Here is a 20,346-nt window from a genome sequence, read left to right on the forward strand (position 1 = left end):
AAATAAAAGAAAGATGAAAACGAAAAATGAAAAGGAAGATAGATGTGTAAATAATATCGAATTAGATGTTTCTAAATTCCAAGACGTTTTCGAACGTCATACACAAGCTATCTCACCGAATTTCTCCCACACGCGAGAAAACCACCGCCCGCCGGGGCTAAATCATCGAGTTTATTGCGTTCTCTCGAACGGAGAACGAGGAGGACGACATACGTACGAGTACGTACGTACATATTCATACATACATACATACATACATACATACATACATACATACATATATACGTAGAAACGTACAGGGCTTTTCAAGAGATATCCATTCGCGCCATGCACATTCCGATCGGGATCGTTCTAAGGATACCCTTCTCTCTCTCTCACTCTTTCGTACTTGCACTCTTTTCTCTCTCTGTGCCGATTCGTGGACGAGTTTACAGCCTCTCTTTCTTTCTTTCTTTTTCTCTCTCTCTCTCTGTGTTTCTTCTTATGAGATAACGTCGCCACGGCCACTTAATTGCTCGTTTCCTGTCCAGAAGAGCCAGCTTGCCTACACCCACCCTGTTCTCTTTCCTTCTCTCTCACTCTCTTATTGCATCTGCATCTTTGACCCTTCTTCTATCTCTTTCTTTCTTTCATTTCTTCTCCCTCTCTCTCTCTCTCTTTCACTTTTTATTACTAGTTCATACTTGTTCTCTCTTTTTCTCTCAGTCTTCTCTCTTCCTTTCCATCTGTGGGGAGGGGGGAGGGGGAAGGGGGGACGTGTGTCTGGAGCGTATTGGCAAGAGCGAAGAAAGACGCATTCCTCGTCTTTTCGAGCGCGTGTCACGTGCTCGCGTCACTGTACACGCTTCTCTCTACGATAAGATCAAACCTTCGACGGACGCCGAGACGATTAGCTTTAACCGTTTCTTCTCTTTTACTCTTTACTCTTTCTCTTTCTTTAACTCATGCATACATAAAGACACACACACATATATATATATATATGGACCCTACGCAAAGCTTTTCTTCTACGTTCGTAAAACGTTCTCTTTATATTCCCCATCCTCTTCCACCCTTTTTCTTTTAAGCATCGTATTTAAATGTTAACGTCGAACAGGAAAGGTCAATTTTATTATTATTATTATTATTATTATAATATTTTTTTTTTCAATTTTTTTCTTTTCTTTTCTTTTCGAAATGCGATATCGTTCGTTCGCAATACGATGACGCACGTAATGGTTAAATTAAAAAATAAATTAAAGATATTTCATACGCGTTTAGAATTATTTATACTTATAGGTACTTTTTTTAAAGGTAAATGATGTGGAATAAATAAATCGATAAATTAACATTAGATGTGAAATATTTTCGACAATTTAATACTTAGAATAAGAGGAGATTCAAGTTTTGATTTTGAATCTAATAAAAGATAATGGATTTCAAAGTTTTAAGTTTTATATGATAAAGTTACATTGTAAAGCTCAAAATTGTTCAACTCATCTTCGTGCATGTTAACCTATAATGATATTTATATTAATCAAATAGAATTATTTGTGTAACAATTTTTCTTCTTTTCTTTTTTTTTTTTGTATTTAAATATAAAAATTATTTTATATCATTAATTATTGATTTAAAATAATACAAATAATAATAAATAGTATAATAAATATATAAAAATATATAGTATATTGTATATAATAATAAATAATAAAAAATAGTGAAAATTTTTAATATTTTCATGAAGCACGAATTACAATCTCATAATTTTAACGAATATATTTCATTCTGAAGTTGCAGTTATTAAAAAAAAAAAAAAAATTTATTTCAAAATGCATCCTCAAAAAAAAAAAGACCATTGGCAAATAATGACTTAAGTCTAGAACTTTTGAATCCCTTTTTGTAGATTCAAAATATTTTCATGAAGCACGAATTACGATCTCATAATTTTAACGAATATATTTCATTCTGAAGTTGCAGTTATTAAAAAAAAAAATATATATATATTTCAAAATGCATCCTCAAAAAAAAAAAAAAAAAAGACCATTGGCAAATAATGACTTAAGCCTAGAACGTTTGCATCCCTTTTGTGTTAATTCAAAAACTATTCAATTCAACCATATATATATATATATTTTTTCTATAATTTCTTTTTAAATTTGTTTCTTCAATGAAATCATTAATAACAAAATTATTGTTTTATTAGTAACGAATTAGATATATAAGAATACATGTGAAACTTTTCCATTTGTTTTCTTTGAAATAATTAAATATTGGGTCTTATTGCTTACACCAATGTATATATGGTTCTGATGGACTCTCCCTAGAACTATAAAGAATGGAAAGAAAAAGAAAAAGAAAAAAAAAAAAAGAAAAAAAATCGATGTCCTGTCAACTTGGCTTTCCCCTTTGTAAGTTCAATTCTCTCTCAAGCAGAATATATATTTATATACATACATATCGGATAACTTGAAATAAAATCACACGTTCGATGTTACCTCCCATTTGAAAGGCAGATTATATCGAGAGTGCTGCTTTAGAATACATTCGACGTTTTTCAAACGATAATACCTCCGTGCTACACATATTATACAAAAATACAGTAAAGATATACATACATATACATACACACACATATGTATGCGAACACAACGTATAACGTGGATTTCTCGTTTCTCTCCATTGGGCGTTTTTCCAATATATCCTCCCTGCGTTCACAATTTTCTATACGCGTATTATAAATTCGTGAAAAGTAGATTATTTTTGCATTTATTTCTCTTCCTTTTTGTTTGTTTGTTTTTTGTTTTTGTTTAATTGTTCACGAATCTTTCGTTCATGCTTATAAATACATATGAATTAAAAAAAAAACTAAAAAATCAAACGGAATAAGTTGGTTTTTTATATTGGAAATATTATTGAATTACTAGATTATTAATTTCCCCCCACCCCCACCCCTATATATTTACAGTATCTACACTTCATTAACGATATCTCCCATGAAATAAAATGTTAGAAGTAAAGTTTGATTAAAAGTATGTGAAAATTATGATGTTCCGTTGGAATGTACTTTTTTTTTTGTTTTTTTTTTTTTGTCTGTTAATTTTATTCTCTTGGTCTCTTTTTATTATTGTATTAGGTAAAATATTCTATCAATCATTTTAATCAATGACATTTTGTTGCAATTTCACAAATATCGTCCGATCGATATTTCTCTTTGTTTTATTCCAGTATCGAAATCATTCACTTTTTGTCTGGCTTGACAATTTTCGAAAAATTTTGTCGCAATAAATTTTTACGTGAAAAAAAAAAAAAAACAACAACGTTTCTCAATTAGAGAAAATATCATTGATACATTTTTCTGTTAATACTTTGTCGTCATTGTGTGATTTGGAAACGGTAACATATGGTTGTCAACACTGTTACTAATCTTTATCGATACTCATCGATCAGTCTTGCAGAGTTTGTATTAAAACCACCTTTGTATACTTTTCGACAATCGAAAATTGAGGGAAAGTTATACTACAATAGTGTATGCGAGTTAATGGGGATGAAAAAAGAAAAAAGAAAAAAAAAAAAGAAAAGAAAAGAAAAGAAGAAGGAAAGGTCAATACAGTGACATCACGCGTATTTTCAATTCGAACAACGGTAAAGGTCATTTTGAAAAAATCTTATTGAAATTTTAATTAGAACTGATTGAAATTGTAACTTTATAATAGAAATTTTAATATGTGAATTAAAAATACAATAATTTTCCCCCTCAATAATATTGTGATTATATAATTTATTATAAATTAAATACTCACATAATGAAAAGCCATTTTGTTAATTAATTATTTATAAACAGATCAAGTAAATTATTGTAGATATTATGAATACAATTTCTTCGATTAATTTTATCGATAATATATATATATATATAATAAATAATAAATTGTTGAAATCGTGGTAATCATTTGTGAACAAGTTGTATGTTATTTGCAAATAAATTTGTTAGGAAAAGCAACAATTTGTTTAATTATACGTTAATATCATTCGCGTAGTATTTATTCGCGAATAAATTTATCAATAAAATGTTTCAAATAATATATACACATTAATCAAACTCATTTCATTTTCAATAGACAATAAATACCAATCGAGCATTTACACACATACACACACACGTTTAAAAGATTATGTAGATATTTACTCGTTCGTTTTGTATTTGTATTTCATAATATCTATGGGTGTGTTGTGTAGTATAAATATCAACGATGTCCCTATTTGTCCGTACATTTGGCCTTTCCTGGATCAAAGTTGTTTTTTTTTTAAGTTATATATGTGTTATATTCTACTTATTCATGTATTTATATAAGGCTACATATATATGTTTATCTATCTCTATGTACACACACGTTTTTATCAATAGATTGTTCATCAAATGGACACGTGTCGAAAGCATACATTTCTGATGACATAAAAAACGATATAAATATAAATACATTTTAATATATATATATATATTATTATTATTATTATTATTATTATACATTTTATAATATTTTTCCCCATACGTGTAATATCGTCAGAAATTTACTCGATTAAATCTACAGTTTTGCACCTATTAACTCGCAACAATTATTAATGGTTTTTTGTCCTATATCTGTATAATATTTATTAACAATCTTTTATCAAATTAAATGCAGATAATGCAAGCGACAAAAAGATGTCCTCTTATACTAATTACAAAAAAAAAAAAAAAAAAAAAATTAAAATCCATTTCAATTGATGACAATTGTCAATATGTTTGATATCATTCACATATTACAAAGCAATTAAAAAGCTTACACAAATTAAAAAGTACAAATATTTTCATACAAATTGAAAACAATATAATAATACATCTCTCATATTACAAAATTACGAGTAAAACGTAGAGAAATTTATATATATATATATATATATATATATATATAAATGTGGTCTAATTGTTAACAACACGATAAAATCAATACAAACATATAAACATAAAGTTGACAATTGAAAGGTGTATCGTGAAAAATCAAAATGATCGAATTTATCGAAGAATAAAAGAAAAATGTGTGTGTGTCTTCTATGCTTAGTTCAAAACTTTTCAACTTATCCTCATATATAATCAGCCTTGATGAAAATAAGTCAAATTTAAGTGCGAATAATATTTATACCTATTGAGATTAAAAGAACGTACGAAGATGAAAGGGAAGTGAGCAAAGCGTGAAGAAAGATCTCCCAAGTAATCCCTTCCCTTCGTGTCGAGTGTCCCTTCTGGCGCGTTAAGTCCCTAGTAATCCGCCCTCGTGATTTCGATGTCGAGTCGAGGGTCCTAGGGCAATTTAGTAAGACCAGTGAAAGAAGAAGAAGAAGCGATATACCGAATACGGTGTTGTCCCCCTAAACCCTCCCCCTTCCTTTCCCTTCCCTTCCCTTCCCATTCCCATTCCCTTTCCCTTTCATTTCGGTCGAGGATGATTTAGCGATGGGCTAAACTGTGGCTGACTTGCTTTTAAGGGTGGGAGGGAGGGAGGGGTGGGGGGCCACGCGTGATTTCGTGCCACGTGGGCGGACACACGTACACTTAAACGAAATTAATATATCGTTTAGATGTAACACGTAGAAACGAACGAGGCACGTGCTTTGCATTTCGTTTCTTATTATTATTATTATTATTATTATTATTATTTTCTATGTTTTTTCTTATTCTCTTTTTCTACTTTACGTTTTCAGTAGAAAAGTGACAAATTGATGTGACAAAATTTTATTTCACATTTTTTGTTCCACTCTATATTTTCACTTTGAATTTCTTCATTCATTTTAATTTGTATATATATATATATATTTTTTTTTTTAAATTTAATATTAAATGTTAAGTGTATTATTTGAGCCACTCGTTTGATGAATTAATTAACTTCGATTATACAAAACAGCATGGAAAATTTATTAAGTTATATTTTATATCGTATAATTTATTGTTTTATCGATCATATAAATTATAATTTCATTAAGGGGATAGGTATTTCAATAAAATATCGAATAATTATATCTTACGAAATTGTGAAAGTCAAATTAATCATGTTGTCTTATATAAATGTTATAAGAGTATTAAAATTACAAAAAAAAAAGAAAAAAAAACAATATTAAAATTTAATAATTAACTCGAAGTTCATATCAGACATTTCTTAGCCTTATTAAACTTAAGTTCATCTATCGTGAAGTTACTCGTTAATTGTAAGTATATAGGCGATAATATCCGACCGTGAGGATTTATGACTGGTGATACAAGGACGTTGAATTGAAAAGAAAAAAAAAACCCCATCATTTTTCTTTGACTTTGATGAAACCGACTGCGATATGGCGTAACGAGAAAGTGACTTATGTTAGACCGCAAAATATCTTTCTCTCTCTCTCTCTCTCTCTCTTTCTTATTTTCTACTAGCTCTAACTCTTTTTACAATACAAGTTTTCTGCAAAAGTGTATGCAAGTATTGTTATACGTATATACGTACATACATACATACATGCATAATATATTAAATCGTCGAATTATTTCCAGCATATTCATCGGTGCGTTATTCGTTATCGAATTTAACGATAAAAGATAGCAGCTTTCGAGCGTATTTGCCTACTCTGCGGCTCGTCAAAACCCATAAGACGCTCGAATAAGTTTGTTATATGGTATATACCAACATATTTATATACATACGTCTCATGTATGGTATTTAGTATACTGGGTGACTCTCTTTCATTAGTAGTACCGATTTAGAAATGTTATAGTACATATATCATTAATGTTTAATCAAAAGTTATTAACCCTTTAAGAGTGCTGAATAATACTTTTACCTAAAATGTTTAGTAGAAAAAGAATAATTTATTATTAACCAGATTTTAATAATAAATTATGTTAATTAATTAAAGTTTTTATATTTCTGTGAATATAATTTCATTTCATTAATGGGCTAATAATTTGAATAATACGTGGCCCATTGCTGGGCCCATTAATCGGCCAATGATCAACTACCATTAATGGGCCGATAATAACTACCATTAATGGGCTGATAATAAATGCCGGTACTGGGCCGATAATAAATGCCGGTACTGGGCCGATAGTAAATGCCGGTACTGGGCCGATAATAAATGCCGGTAATGGGCCAATAATAAATGCCGGTACTGGGCCGATAATAAATGCCGGTACTGGGCCAATAATAAATGCCGGTACTGGGCCGATAATAAATGCCGGTACTGGGCCGATAATAAATGCCGGTAATGGGCCGATAATAAATGCCGGTAATGGGCCGATAATAAATGCCGGTACTGGGCCGATAATAAATGCCGGTAATGGGCCGATAATAAATGCCGGTAATGGGCCGATAATAAATGCCGGTACTGGGCCGATAATAAATGCCGGTACTGGGCCGATAATAAATGCCGGTACTGGGCCAATAATAAATGCCGGTACTGGGCCGATAATAAATGCCGGTACTGGGCCGATAATAAATGCCGGTAATGGGCCGATAATAAATGCCGGTAATGGGCCGATAATAAATGCCGGTACTGGGCCGATAATAAATGCCGGTACTGGGCCGATAATAAATGCCGGTACTGGGCCGATAATAAATGCCGGTACTGGGCCGATAATAAATGCCGGTACTGGGCCGATAATAAATGCCGGTACTGGGCCGATAATAAATGCCGGTACTGGGCCGATAATAAATGCCGGTACTGGGCCGATAATAAATGCCGGTAATGGGCCGATAATAAATGCCGGTAATGGGCCGATAATAAATGCCGGTACTGGGCCGATAATAAATGCCGGTAATGGGCCGATAATAAATGCCGGTAATGGGCCGATAATAAATGCCGGTAATGGGCATTTCAACTTGTTCGTACACTTTCGACGGAGACTATATCTTTCCTTACAAATAGAAAGGGATCATAATATCTCAAGATTCATAAAAAAAAAAAAAAGATAATAATAATTACCATACGTGTTCCATCGACTGGTGTAAGTACCTCAAAACTAAGGCACTGAAGCAAAAATACAAGCATCCTCCGGCACTTTCTAAAGATGTACAGAAAGTGCTAAAGCCTATTTATGAGGATCTGACTAAGACAGAACTGCTGGAAAGATGTTTAGGTAGACATACGCAGAATAATAATGAAAGCTTTAATAACTGCGTATGGAACATGGCACCTAAACACCTGTTTAACGGCAAAAAAGTTGTTGAAATTGCGTGCAAAGTTTCAGCATGTATCTTTAACGAAGGATTTCAAACAGTGATGAAGATAATGGAAACGATGGGCATGAAACTTGGGCCAGGAGCGATCGACTTTGCTAAAAGACGCGACGACCGACGTATCGAATCTGCGAACCGTCGAAGCTCTGAGTGCTCAAAAGATGCCAGATCAAAGTAGAAGAAGGCAAGACTGAAAGAAATTGAAGAATATGAACAAGAAGAAGGTCTATTGTACGGTCTAGGCATCGCAGATTAAGTTTAGGTAAGAATTTTTATCGATTTTGAGTAGAAAAAAACTTTAAACGCGTTTATCTCGAAACTATGTTTTGAAATACTAGCTCCATCGTATCTCACGAACCAGTAAACCGATTCTTATAAAATTTAATCCACATATTCTACACATGAGCTGTAACAAAGTGACGGAGAGTTTTTTCTTATATTTTAATTTTTACTATTTATTTTTAGTAAAAAAACAATAAAAAAAAAGGTCAAATTTACGTTTTTTTTGTAATTTGTCCACCATTTTTTTATTTATTGATAAAATTTTTATATAAAACTGTCACTTTGTAGCTGAAGTCATACAGAATATAAAACCATTTTACTTTTATGTTTCAGGTAAGCCATTCTCAAGTTCTGATGGAGCTACCAAAGCACTAAAGTTTTAAGGTGTTTTTTTTATACTACTGTTTTTGCAATAAAAAATTAATTAAAATGAAAAAATAAAAATTCATTTATATAGTTTAAGACTCAATTTAACAAACCCAACAACTTTTAGATCGATATCTTTTATAGTTTTCTTGGAAAAAATTCGCGAAAATCGCCTTTTTTTTAGGTGCTCAGAGTAGAAGGTCCCCTTAATATAATTATTATATTATTTTACATTAATATTAACAAATACGTATATGTGTTGAACGACCACTCTAATAATTTTTACCAATACTTAATAATACTATACTAATTACTTTTTTATTTTTATTATTTATTTTTTTATATTATTAATATTATTTAAATTAATACTATACTAATACTAATTAAAGTTTTTATATTTTTGTGAATATAATTGAATTTAATTAATATAAACATTATATTATTTTACATTAATATTAACAAATACGTATATGTGTCGAACGACCATTCTAATAATTTCTATCAAACGCATATATGCGTTCATAACACTCAAATGATTAATAATATTCTTATCTTTGTTATTTTCTTTTCTGTTTCTTATTTGATGAAACTTTTTGAAAATTTATTAGCCATTATATCTCGTAAAAAACATCGATTGTGTATTATGCGAAAGTATTAGCAAAAAAAAAAAAAAAAAAAAGAGAGAAACTGAATAGACACTAGAATAGATGTTAGTTATAGTTAATTTTGGTTGAACATAGACGATATAAAACATATCAATGAAAATAATGAATTCGTATTTGGTATGTTACCGTTGATAGAATTTCCAGACCTTTCGTATTAGTCGTCTCTCGTTGATCTTTTCTTGGAATTCCATGCGGCGCTGAATCGTTACTGCTATTACACAATGGACCATTCTGTTCGATTATTCCTCGTTTCCGCGAAAGAAAAAAAGAGAAAAGAGAGAGAGAGAGTGAGAGGGGTAAGAAGGGAGAAGGGGGAAAGATATCGATAAGGTCGTGTAACTTGATACAAACGTCACGAAATTAAGAGTAGCTAGACGTTCGAAAGAGTTGCTTGCTTTCAATTAAGCGTTTAACTCGATAGAGATGAAATGAATATTACAGAAAGTGAAAAGACAGAGTGTGTGTGTGTGTGTGTGTGTGTATGTGAAAAGGACAGGACAAAAAAAATTGTATTCTATAAAAGTGCACGGTATTATTTTAAAATTGATTGGGATGCATTTGTTTTTTTGTTTTTTTTTTCTTGAAAAAAAAAAAAAATAGGAGACAGAATCAGATTGAAAAAAAATAAAAGGAGAAAATAAGGAAAACGAGGACACGTCCGTGAGAGAAACGTTAAGATAACACATTCACTGCTTGATAGGGTTGGTGAATGTCGTTTAAGAAGATACACACGGCTAATGGAAAACTAGTATAAAAAGAAGATTTTTTTTTTGTAGCCACTTTTTAGCCAAAAGTGTGATACTTGCTTTTATGAGATGACATTATTTATTTGAAAATTGTTAGCAAAGAAAAAATTGTCTTTTTACCCTTGGTTTTTTTTTTTTTATTACGAACATTAAAGTCATATAAATCTTGAAAATGTGAAGTTTAAATAATTAACTTGTTAACCGGGCGGGACGTATAAATACGTCAAATGTATTGCTTTAAAGCTAAAGGTACAAACTTTCGTTTAAAATAAAAAATATATATATATTTCATAGTGTTTTCATTTATTTTAAGCATAAATGATAATAATAAATAGTAAATAAATAAATGTATAATAAAAAAATATATATATTTTTTGTGTTAGTTTTTTTCCGAATGGAAAATTGATGTTGACCCTTAAAAGTAGGTTGTGAAATAAATTTCATAGATTATACATAGATTGTACACGACTAACTTGGTTTAGCGACTTTTTTCTTATCGTCATAGACCATACGAATGAAAAAGAAAAAGAAAACGAGTGAATGTGCAAACTAACCGCGCCAAAACGAATAAATAAATATATTCTGGTGAGAAAGAAAGAGAAAGAATCGTTCTTACTAGTGTTATATCACGTACGAATTATTCTAGAACCTTGTGCAAGATTACCTCCTATCTATTACTCACGTAACATGTTCGTTTTCTTATCATCCGGAAATATTTTTTAATGGTGGACATAAAGTGATATAATGATTATTCGTATGCGCAATTATTAAGAATAATTTAGCGAACGTTCAAAAAAATGTTGATTATTTATTTTATTTTTATTTTTGGTAAGTATTAAATACACACACAAAAAATGATAATAACAATTGGAGAACATTGACTGATCAAATACAAAATGTTGATTATTTTTATTTGAACTATTTTTGATATATTTAATTAGTAATTTAAACAAATAATAATAATAATATTAATAAGTTAGAAAATTCAACGAACGTTTACAAAATGTTGATGATTTTTATTTGAATTATTTTTTTTTTTATATTTAATTAATAATTACAAAAATAATAATAATCATTTGGAAAATTCAATGATCGTGTACAAAATGTTGATTAGTTTTTTATTTTAAATTAATTATCGATAAAAAAAAAATAATATAGTAATAATAATTGAAGAAAAATTAATTAAAAACAACAACAAAATATTAAAATCAAATGCAACAAGAACTAGTAGGAACTGTAAAAACCATTCGATAAACGAGGTCAAACTTATAGAGGAAGAGTATTTATACACGTTTCATATTTCCTGTACAATATGGATAATTAATTTATAACAGCTGTCAGGAATGAGATAAAAAAAAAAAAAGTATTGACATACTAGCGTGTTTTTTTTTCCATATTATTATTATCATTATTTTATTTCAATATTACTTTTCATTTATCTTCATTCCGAATCACATTTATCTGTTACAAAAACGTTTAAAATTCTTCGGGAATTAAATTCATTCTATTAGAAAAAACAAAAACAAAATCAACATAGATGATAAGAATCGAGAAGGAAGTATTAAACTACTCAAAATAAATATCTAAAAAGCTAACACACACACACACACAAGTTACGATAGATCGTTTAAAAGGAAATCCGTCGTAGGAGATGAGATGATTACTGTTGACTTTTTTCCTTCTATCATATCTTTTTTAAACGGTCGATCGAAAATCCAGTGGGATATGGCAGGCAGCTTCCGTTTCGATACAGAGCTTTGATTCATCCTCGTAACGCGCGTAAAGACAGAGACGCGAGAGTGCAAAGAGAAAACGAAGAAGAGGGTGGGAGAGGCGGGGGGGGCGGTAGGGGGGAGGAAGGAAACGACGAGAGTAGAGACGGAACCATGGCAGCTGCGACTTTTACTCTGCGTGAATGTACCCACACACAAATGTGGACAGATTCTCTATACGAAGAAGAGAGAGAGAGGGAATAGTCAGAGATATCGCGCGAACATACGGCCACTTGTTCTCGGATTACACTGTAATACGTACAAACGCATATATATATATATATATATATATATATATATATATATATGTGTGTAAGTTATTATTTATTATTTTTCTTTTTTGTCATATTTTGTATTATAATATTTTTATTTTCAAAAAGAATATTCGTAAGAGTGTATCTACACACCTTTAAGTATACAAGAGACGAAAGGTGAATAACGCGAGAGCTAGCGCGAGCAAAGATACCGCAGTTTGGTACTTTGAATGGAAGATACGCAAGGTGTAAATTATCTTCAATTTTCTTGCGGCACGTATTTAACGAAATTGCCGGAATAGCTTGGCTGCCGTACCATCTTCTTCTCTCTCTCTCTCTCTCTCTTTCTCTCTCTATCTCGGTTTCTCTTACTCATACACACGCACAAACAAATTCTTGGTAAAGGGAAAACGGTGTTTCCTTCGAGCATGCAAATTCCAGCGCTAAAATCGGCTAAATCGTCGGATAAATCAGAAAGCAAGTGCATCTTCTTAAGTTTCCCGCTCCCTTCTATTCTATTATAGAAGAAGCTTTGGTTAAAATCTTGTATACTGTTATGCCTGCCTAAGATGGTACTATGTGCGTCTGTAGAACTTGAAAAAAAAACAAAGTAAATAAAATAAGATATAGAAGAGGTGGTTAGAAGAAATAGAAAAATTTTTGATAAAGAGACACGTAAAACTTCAAATTCATGCAAACTGTTTGAAGTGGACGAAAATAAGAGGAGAAGTGGTGATCGTTGAAAACAGAGAGAAAGAGAGAGGAAATCCAGTTCAAGCTGGACCAAGACCGCTTACCCATATTCATAACTGTGTAAATATGCCTAGCAACGTAACGCACGTATAGAGATGAATATTTATGATGAAGGTATAGAGAGAAAAGAGTGGCGCTGGGGTCAGCATTCGGATTACTATAATTCCATTCGTTGCAGCGAAACATCTTTCGCGTTTGTATACATAATGGCTTATGATATGCACGAACAAATTACGTTAGGAGTCCAAGAACGTGCCACTGGGAATATCGTCGAATTTGGTTCGGCGGACAAAAATGGGGAAAAGGAAGGTTTTACTTTGTCCACCCTTTTAAGTAATCGCTTATTATAATTAATCGTCCGAAAATGTCATAATCAACACGTATTCTCGTTTTTTTAAAGTAAACTCGCGAAGATTTGGAACATTTGTCTCTCATATAAATAGATTGTGTACAATGTAAGTGTTTGTTTTTTTATTTTATTTTATTTTATTTTATTTTATTTTATTTGGTGGACTTGTTTTCTTTTTTTTTTTTTTTGTTTTTTTTCTCTCTAAACAAAAGGCACGCTAAACAATCGACCTAACCCGTAATCATAATTTACGAACGAAATATTTACGGACTGTCATTTGCTAAATTACCGCAAGATTACGTCTAGTTACCGAAGAGACTCGGTGGCTCGTACAAGCCCCCTAGAAGAAGAAGAATAAGAAGAATAAGAAGAAGAAGAAGCAACATCGAGACACGACGATGCTAGTCGATCTTTCTCTTCTAAGCTGGCTAAACACGAAGAAGACACATGTATCATCCTATATATATATAGTAAGCGCCACCGCCAACAAGCTAGGAACATGAACGAGGACGAACTCGAAGGCAGCACTACTCGTGGCGTCCGAATCGGTCGAACCAAGCTAAATTATAGGTCGTTCTATAGGGGGTGGCGGGGGGGGGGGGAGGTTGAGGGGAAGCTTGGAAAATCTCGAAAACGATCGGCGATCGTTAAAGCTAGTAATTCCGATGAAGATCTTCTAGTGATCTTAGTAGAGAAGGTTACTGATCTTTCCGTTCCAGTCAACGTTCATTTTTAACGATTTCATCTCGTCCCATAGAAATCATGATTTTCAACAAAAAATGATGTGATTACCCATATCTATTAAATGAAATAAAAAGAAAATGTATTTATTACCTTTTCTTGGAGAGCAGCGTATAGGACTCTTTCGATGCAGTGCACAGTCTCATCCGCATTTTGCGGCCGAGTCTATCGGCACCACGCTTCTTGGCTATTCCGCCTTCCAAAACTGGCATCCAGGCAATCTGGTATCCACTATGACCAACGATCGAGAGGATCGCAAGGGCACGATCATTTGCACGATCGAACAACTCTTTCTCTTTCTCTTTTACACTATTTGCACCCAGGGTAAGAAGGATTATGTTGTAGGTACGTGGTGTACGCGTATCATACACGCACACGCAGCACACGTATACGCCCACGCCCAGGCCGTTTCTTTTCCTCTTCTTCTCCCCCTTTAAGGTTTCTTTCTGCTTCTTCTTCTTCTTCTTCTTCTGTTATTTCTCTTTTTCTCTCTCTCTCTCTTACGAGGAGTTGTATCTCGAAGTTCAACGGAGCCGATTATTAATCACGATCGCCTTCTCTCGCCTACAATAATTACTATTTACTTGAAAAAGTTTTTTCTACTATTACTATGGAACAACGAAAGACGGGGTTAAAACGTAATTCACGAAGTACTTCGACTCCTCCTCCTCATCGCGTTTCTCCACCCACGATATTCACCTAGCGATCGTTTACTTCGTTGGGATCGTTCAAGTAGATAAGGACCTATCTTGATCAGCCAAGGTCTTGATAGCCTCTAGCCACGCAGAAATAAATATTTCCAAGATAGTCCTTCTCTTCTTGTCGTTATCCTTACTATATTTTATTTCTTTTTTCCTTTTCCTTTTCCTTTTCCTTTTCCTTTTTTTTATTTATATATCGTTCTTTTCTTTTTTTAACCTTCTTACTTACTTACGATAGCCACGTATATCGGGGTCTTCTATTTTCTCAGTAATCTAACGTATTCTTGTCTTCGACACAGATAGTTCGATCTATTCTCTCGTAGGAGGAGAATAATCTTTATTCGATGTTTTTCAGTACAAGCTTTCCTCTTATTGCACCAGCTGTAGACGTCTAAACATGTTGAACGAAGACCCACGCTTCTCTCTTTCTTTTTTTTCTCTTTCTCTTTCTTTCACTTCCTCACGAAGAAACGTTCCGAGAACGATGCGAGTAGTACTCTTGATGACTTCTTGATCAGTACCAACGTTAATATACAAAAACAACAGAGAGAGAGAGAGAGAAGGAAACTTCGAACGTCCAGTTTTTCTATTAACGATTCTTCACTTTTATCTCTTCGCTAAAGATAGACAGCCAATCGCTTTCCCTGTTCACTCTCTTTTTATTTTAAATTAAATACACGAACAATATGATCAAGTAAAGGAAAAGAATATTATTACAGGATAAAAAAAAAAAAAGACGTTAATTTTAAAGGTTCCTTTGAGACCCTTTAAATAGAACAGAATAAGAAACAACCGTGCGCGGATCTCTCTCTCTCTCTCTCTCTCTCTCTCTATCGTGCGATATTGTTCGAGAGAATGAGAGAACTGGTGAATATGTTGAAGGGGAAAAGGGAGGAGAGGTGTACGCGTTTACGATAGGAGTGTATCCTATCCTCCTTCTCCAAACAATGAACGTTTATCGTTCTGGTAAACACACAGTAGACGACGACGACGACGACGACGACGACGACGACGACGACGATGACGGCAATGAAGCACGTGACTATCCAACGACTTTCTCGAGAATCTAAGCTCCTGTTATTTCTTTAACTAACGATATCGATCCTAGTCAATCTGTTTAGGATTATACACGATCGAGATATCTCGATGAACGAACGTAAGTACGCGCGACAGACACTAACTTATCCCTCTCGTAAGGCCCCGCAAATGCGGACTGCCGCTGGCACTTCGTTCGATGCACCACGCCGGTGACGCCCGTTAAGCAGCTAGCCTCTAGTGGGGGTAACTCAGAGTCGAGGAGTGGGGACAAGCACGGTCCCAGCAGTGAACGATCCCCACTCTTCCCCTTTATCAACGACGCGCTGAGATATCTCAATACATTGTGTCGCCACTCTGAATAAGCGTGCTTTTAATGATCGAAGTAAAAGACTTACACACATGTTAGAGATTTTGTTCTTTTTTCATTTCTTTTTAGATAATATTTACTCATGTACTTCGATTATCTTTTCACGAGTTTTTGATGAATCAATTTCGTTACGTTTGGGTATGATTTTTTTTCGTACCAGATATATGTATTTTTAGAAATAGAAATTATTCCATAGACAATACAAAACATATAATATAAAATAATATATTTTTCTTTTTAATTGTACACATTTTCTATTAAGATAATAATTAAGTATATAATATTTTGAAGCTTTTAGGTTAGATCAATTTGCCAACATTGAAAAGATTCTTTTCAACGAGATATTTTTTAGAAACAGATATGACTGTTATCGTACAATTGAAATAATTTCTATCAAATAATGATATGATTTGCAATAAATAAAACAATATATTAATATCATATTAATTAATGTTTGATTGCGTTTTCTCAGTAAAGTAATTTGTAACCACAGGTGTGTTTTCCGTTGTTAATTAAAATATGAAATTACTTAAGTTTAGAAAGATATATTTTTTTTGTCGGCTTTTTGAAACGCGACTATTTCGAAAGTTTTCTCTTAGCAACTCTACCTTTCTCCAGCCCTTTCTCTACGGCCCTTTTATCTCCCGTCGGTGTTTTTATCCAGCTTCGTTTTATCTTCACGCGAAAGATAGAACAAGTATGAAAAGAGATGCGCGTATGAAAGGCGAGTCGAAGGTGAGCGTGCTGATACTGGTGATGGTGCTGCTGGTGCTAGTACTGGTGCTGGTGCTGGTGCTGGTGCTGCTGCTGTTCACCGGTAGAGCTTTTAAAAGCCGAGATAATTAACCCGTCGTAGGCGGGTTCGTAGTAGTCGAGAGATGCAAACGGAAATCGATTCAAACATCTCCGATCTTCACTCAACGTCAACCATAGACTACTATGATCTTACTTTACTATCGTCATTTAACCGGTTCGTTTAATAATATACGATATTAGTTTGTCGACTTAAGATCCTTTTGAAAGAAACATTAGAAATATATTCAACTTTTGATTATACAATTTTAAAGACTCTATTAATAAGATTACTAGTTAAATGTTTTAAAATATATTATATCCATGAGAGAACACATGAACAGATCGAACGTTCAACCATAGATAACGAGTTAAACTCAAAGTTTCTATTATAATAATAATTCTTTAATAAAATGTCGTCTAAGAATAATTTCTTTAAGGTTTTTTTTTTTTTTATCTTAATGTTACAATCCGTGAATTATGATAGTTTCATTGGAAAAGTATAATAATTCATTTCCTCATAGTCAATTATCTTTCAATTTTCTGTATAAAGTTTCGACTCATGTTTTCGTTCACGAATAAAATATAATTGAGATTCCTAAATTTTCAATGAAATTTGTCGAAAATTACTCGTGACTAAATGTTAAAGTTACACGATATTGTGGAAACGCACAAGCGAGAGATGAATTAAATCCATAATTTGGTTACTATCGGTTACCAATCGATTACATGCTATGACGTATGAATGATCCTGATTCTGATTCTGATACCGTTATTGGACGTTTATCGTTGCACGATATTACTACTGACATACGCTTGAAATTCATTAGAAATAAATTAGCTAACAATTTATTTTTTGATGATCGTGCGTCATAAATTTTTTTTTTATAAATAAGATAATATCATTAGTCATGAAATGACTATGGGATTGAAAATTGCAAAATAATATGTTTAAAATTATTATCACATCAATCGATCGTTAAAAATGCTTGATTTCATTTTATATGTTTTACAATTATTAAAATTATAAATTATGATTTCCTTTATTTATTATGATTTTTAAATTAGAGTATAAAATTATTATGAATACAATTGAATATTTTTATTTTTCAATCTGTTTTAACGAATTAAGCCGATAATTCCAGGATTAAAAATATCATTATTAATTCTTCATAATATTGTAATATCTTTTATATTTTATTATGATTATTATCATCAACCGGAATTAAAAATATGGAACGATAGAGCTCGGTCAAATGGAATGACGTGTAACGAGGTGAGGGAGGATTGGAAAGAAAGAAATGCATTGATTTGGAAAAAATCGGTAAAATCGGGAAAATCGCGGAACCAAGGAAACGAATAAAGTTCGTACGTGATTTACAGATCGTTTCATATTTGAAATTGACGAATGTGACAATACGACGAGTGCCAATACGTTGTATAGATGTATAAGTGTATATATATATATATATATATATATATATATATGCAGTATTATACCTGGTGGTACTCGAAAGCATATGTGCACTGCTCGTAAACTATACTGACAACAATGCTGACTCTTCGGTCTGATTGTCATTGTTCCACAAACGTGTGCGTGTTTGTACGAAGGAACTTAGCTACAGGGTGACGTATGTGAAATCCACATTAAAGTCAAAGACCTTAGAACGTTTTGTGGTTTCCTGTGAACCTTTCGTAGTACGCAATGCGTACAATCTAATAAAGCAACAACAGCAAATATTAAATAGCAACGAACCGTAAAAATTTGCCAACCTTGGTAGTTTCTTTTTTCTTTTCCTTCTTACTCTTTCTCTTTCTTTCTTTCTTTCTTTCTTTCTTTTATTTAACGTTTCTTCCTCCTTTTAATTTTCTAAAGAATCGACTCATAAGAACTCTGACATTAGGTTCACCGCTTAATGACACTCGACGACGATGAAAGCTTGGACAATAAAAGATCTTATTATCGTTGTTAATTATACCTAAGAAGGTAAATGTGAATAATGACCAACATAAAGAAACTTTCTAATCGTAAAAGTACAAGAGAAAAGAATATATATATATATATATATATATATATATATATATATTATATTATATTTAATATTATTATAAATATTTAAAATAAACGATAACCCCCACAATATATATTTCTTATTTCAAATATTTTTGTTCCTTTTTTTAAATAGAAAATAATAATAAGAAATATCATTTACCAATCATCGCGTTATATTGTACGATATAATTATACTTTTTGAAAAAACGGTAAATATGAAAAGTTAAGTAGGATTCTGAAAAAAGGACCTCAGAGACTCGTTGATTTCTAAAATAAGCTCGAAGAGAAGCTTGGAGAGGACAGGGCTGCTTGATGATTGGAGAAGGTACGCGCATGCCATACGGACGGTCCAGTTCTATAAGAGTCTCTCTCTCTCTCTCTCTCGGGTCGATTTTCTCTCCCTCTCCCTCTCTGTCTGTCTGTCTGTCTCACTGTTTCTATATCTTTATCTCTCTTACCCTTTCCTCTACTAGTCTATCTACCTATCTACCTACTACCAACCTACCTATCTACCTACCTACCTACTCACCTACTCGCAACAAGCAGTACATAGCTATGCTTGTCCGAGTTGTTACTCCTAGCTGCTATGCGTTTATCCATTCACTCGAGAGAAGCTGTCCCGTTTCTGCGGTACTATTCTCCTCTCGTAACATGAGTTCTCTACTCAAATGAACGACTACTACGAGTATAACGAGAAAGAAAGAGTGATTGAAAACTGAAGAAGCCTGGATAATAAACTAGACAAGTTTGTTGAAAAGTTTAATCGAACGTTTTTGTTTATAGTTACGTCTTCTTTGGGATTTCCAAATGGATTGTTCATCGATGAGTAAGATTGCATAAAAGATACATCGATGATCATCGATAAATCACGGATGTGTTTTCTCGAGAGAAAAATTATGTGAATCATGGAATAAGAATAAGGTTATTCAAGTAAACAGTCTAATACGCGTTTTAACGTATTTCATGATAGACTTTGCCAATTCTTTTAACGAAAGAATCAGTGGGTGTACGCGAATGAAATTGACTAGTATTGTGGGCGATAGGAAGTATTGTATCTCTAATACTGATTAGCATGATAATTAGATTCATTGTACTTACGCGATCTCCATTCATGTCACGTACACCTACGAATTGAATTTTGTGTATACGTTTTTATGCATATATATATATATATATGTGTAAAATCTTGTTTCTCATTGTGTACGTGCGTTCGTACATTTGAGATACATTTTTTAATCAACA

At 32.4% G+C, this 20,346-nt stretch overlaps 1 protein-coding gene across 4 annotated transcripts in view; it reads right to left on the reverse strand.

Annotated features, from left to right (window-relative positions):
• The window catches only part of LOC107064539 (rap1 GTPase-activating protein 1), a 126,794-nt gene that overhangs the window by 60,172 nt on the left and 46,276 nt on the right, over positions 1–20,346 (reverse strand). The window contains exon 1 of one of the 4 annotated variants that reach the window (XM_015317315.2): positions 14,247–16,083. The exons of the other annotated variants lie outside the window; for them this stretch is intronic. Within the exon in view, the coding sequence (XP_015172801.1) occupies positions 14,247–14,365 (119 nt within the window). The 5' untranslated portion in view covers positions 14,366–16,083. Of the gene's footprint in view, positions 1–14,246; positions 16,084–20,346 lie in introns of those variants that run through there. 4 annotated transcript variants of the gene reach the window in all.

The sequence above is a fragment of the Polistes dominula genome, unplaced genomic scaffold (genome assembly GCF_049000335.1).
Source record: "Polistes dominula isolate Pdom_NZ unplaced genomic scaffold, Pdom_raw_medaka contig_33, whole genome shotgun sequence".
Lineage (NCBI taxonomy): Eukaryota > Metazoa > Arthropoda > Insecta > Hymenoptera > Vespidae > Polistes > Polistes dominula.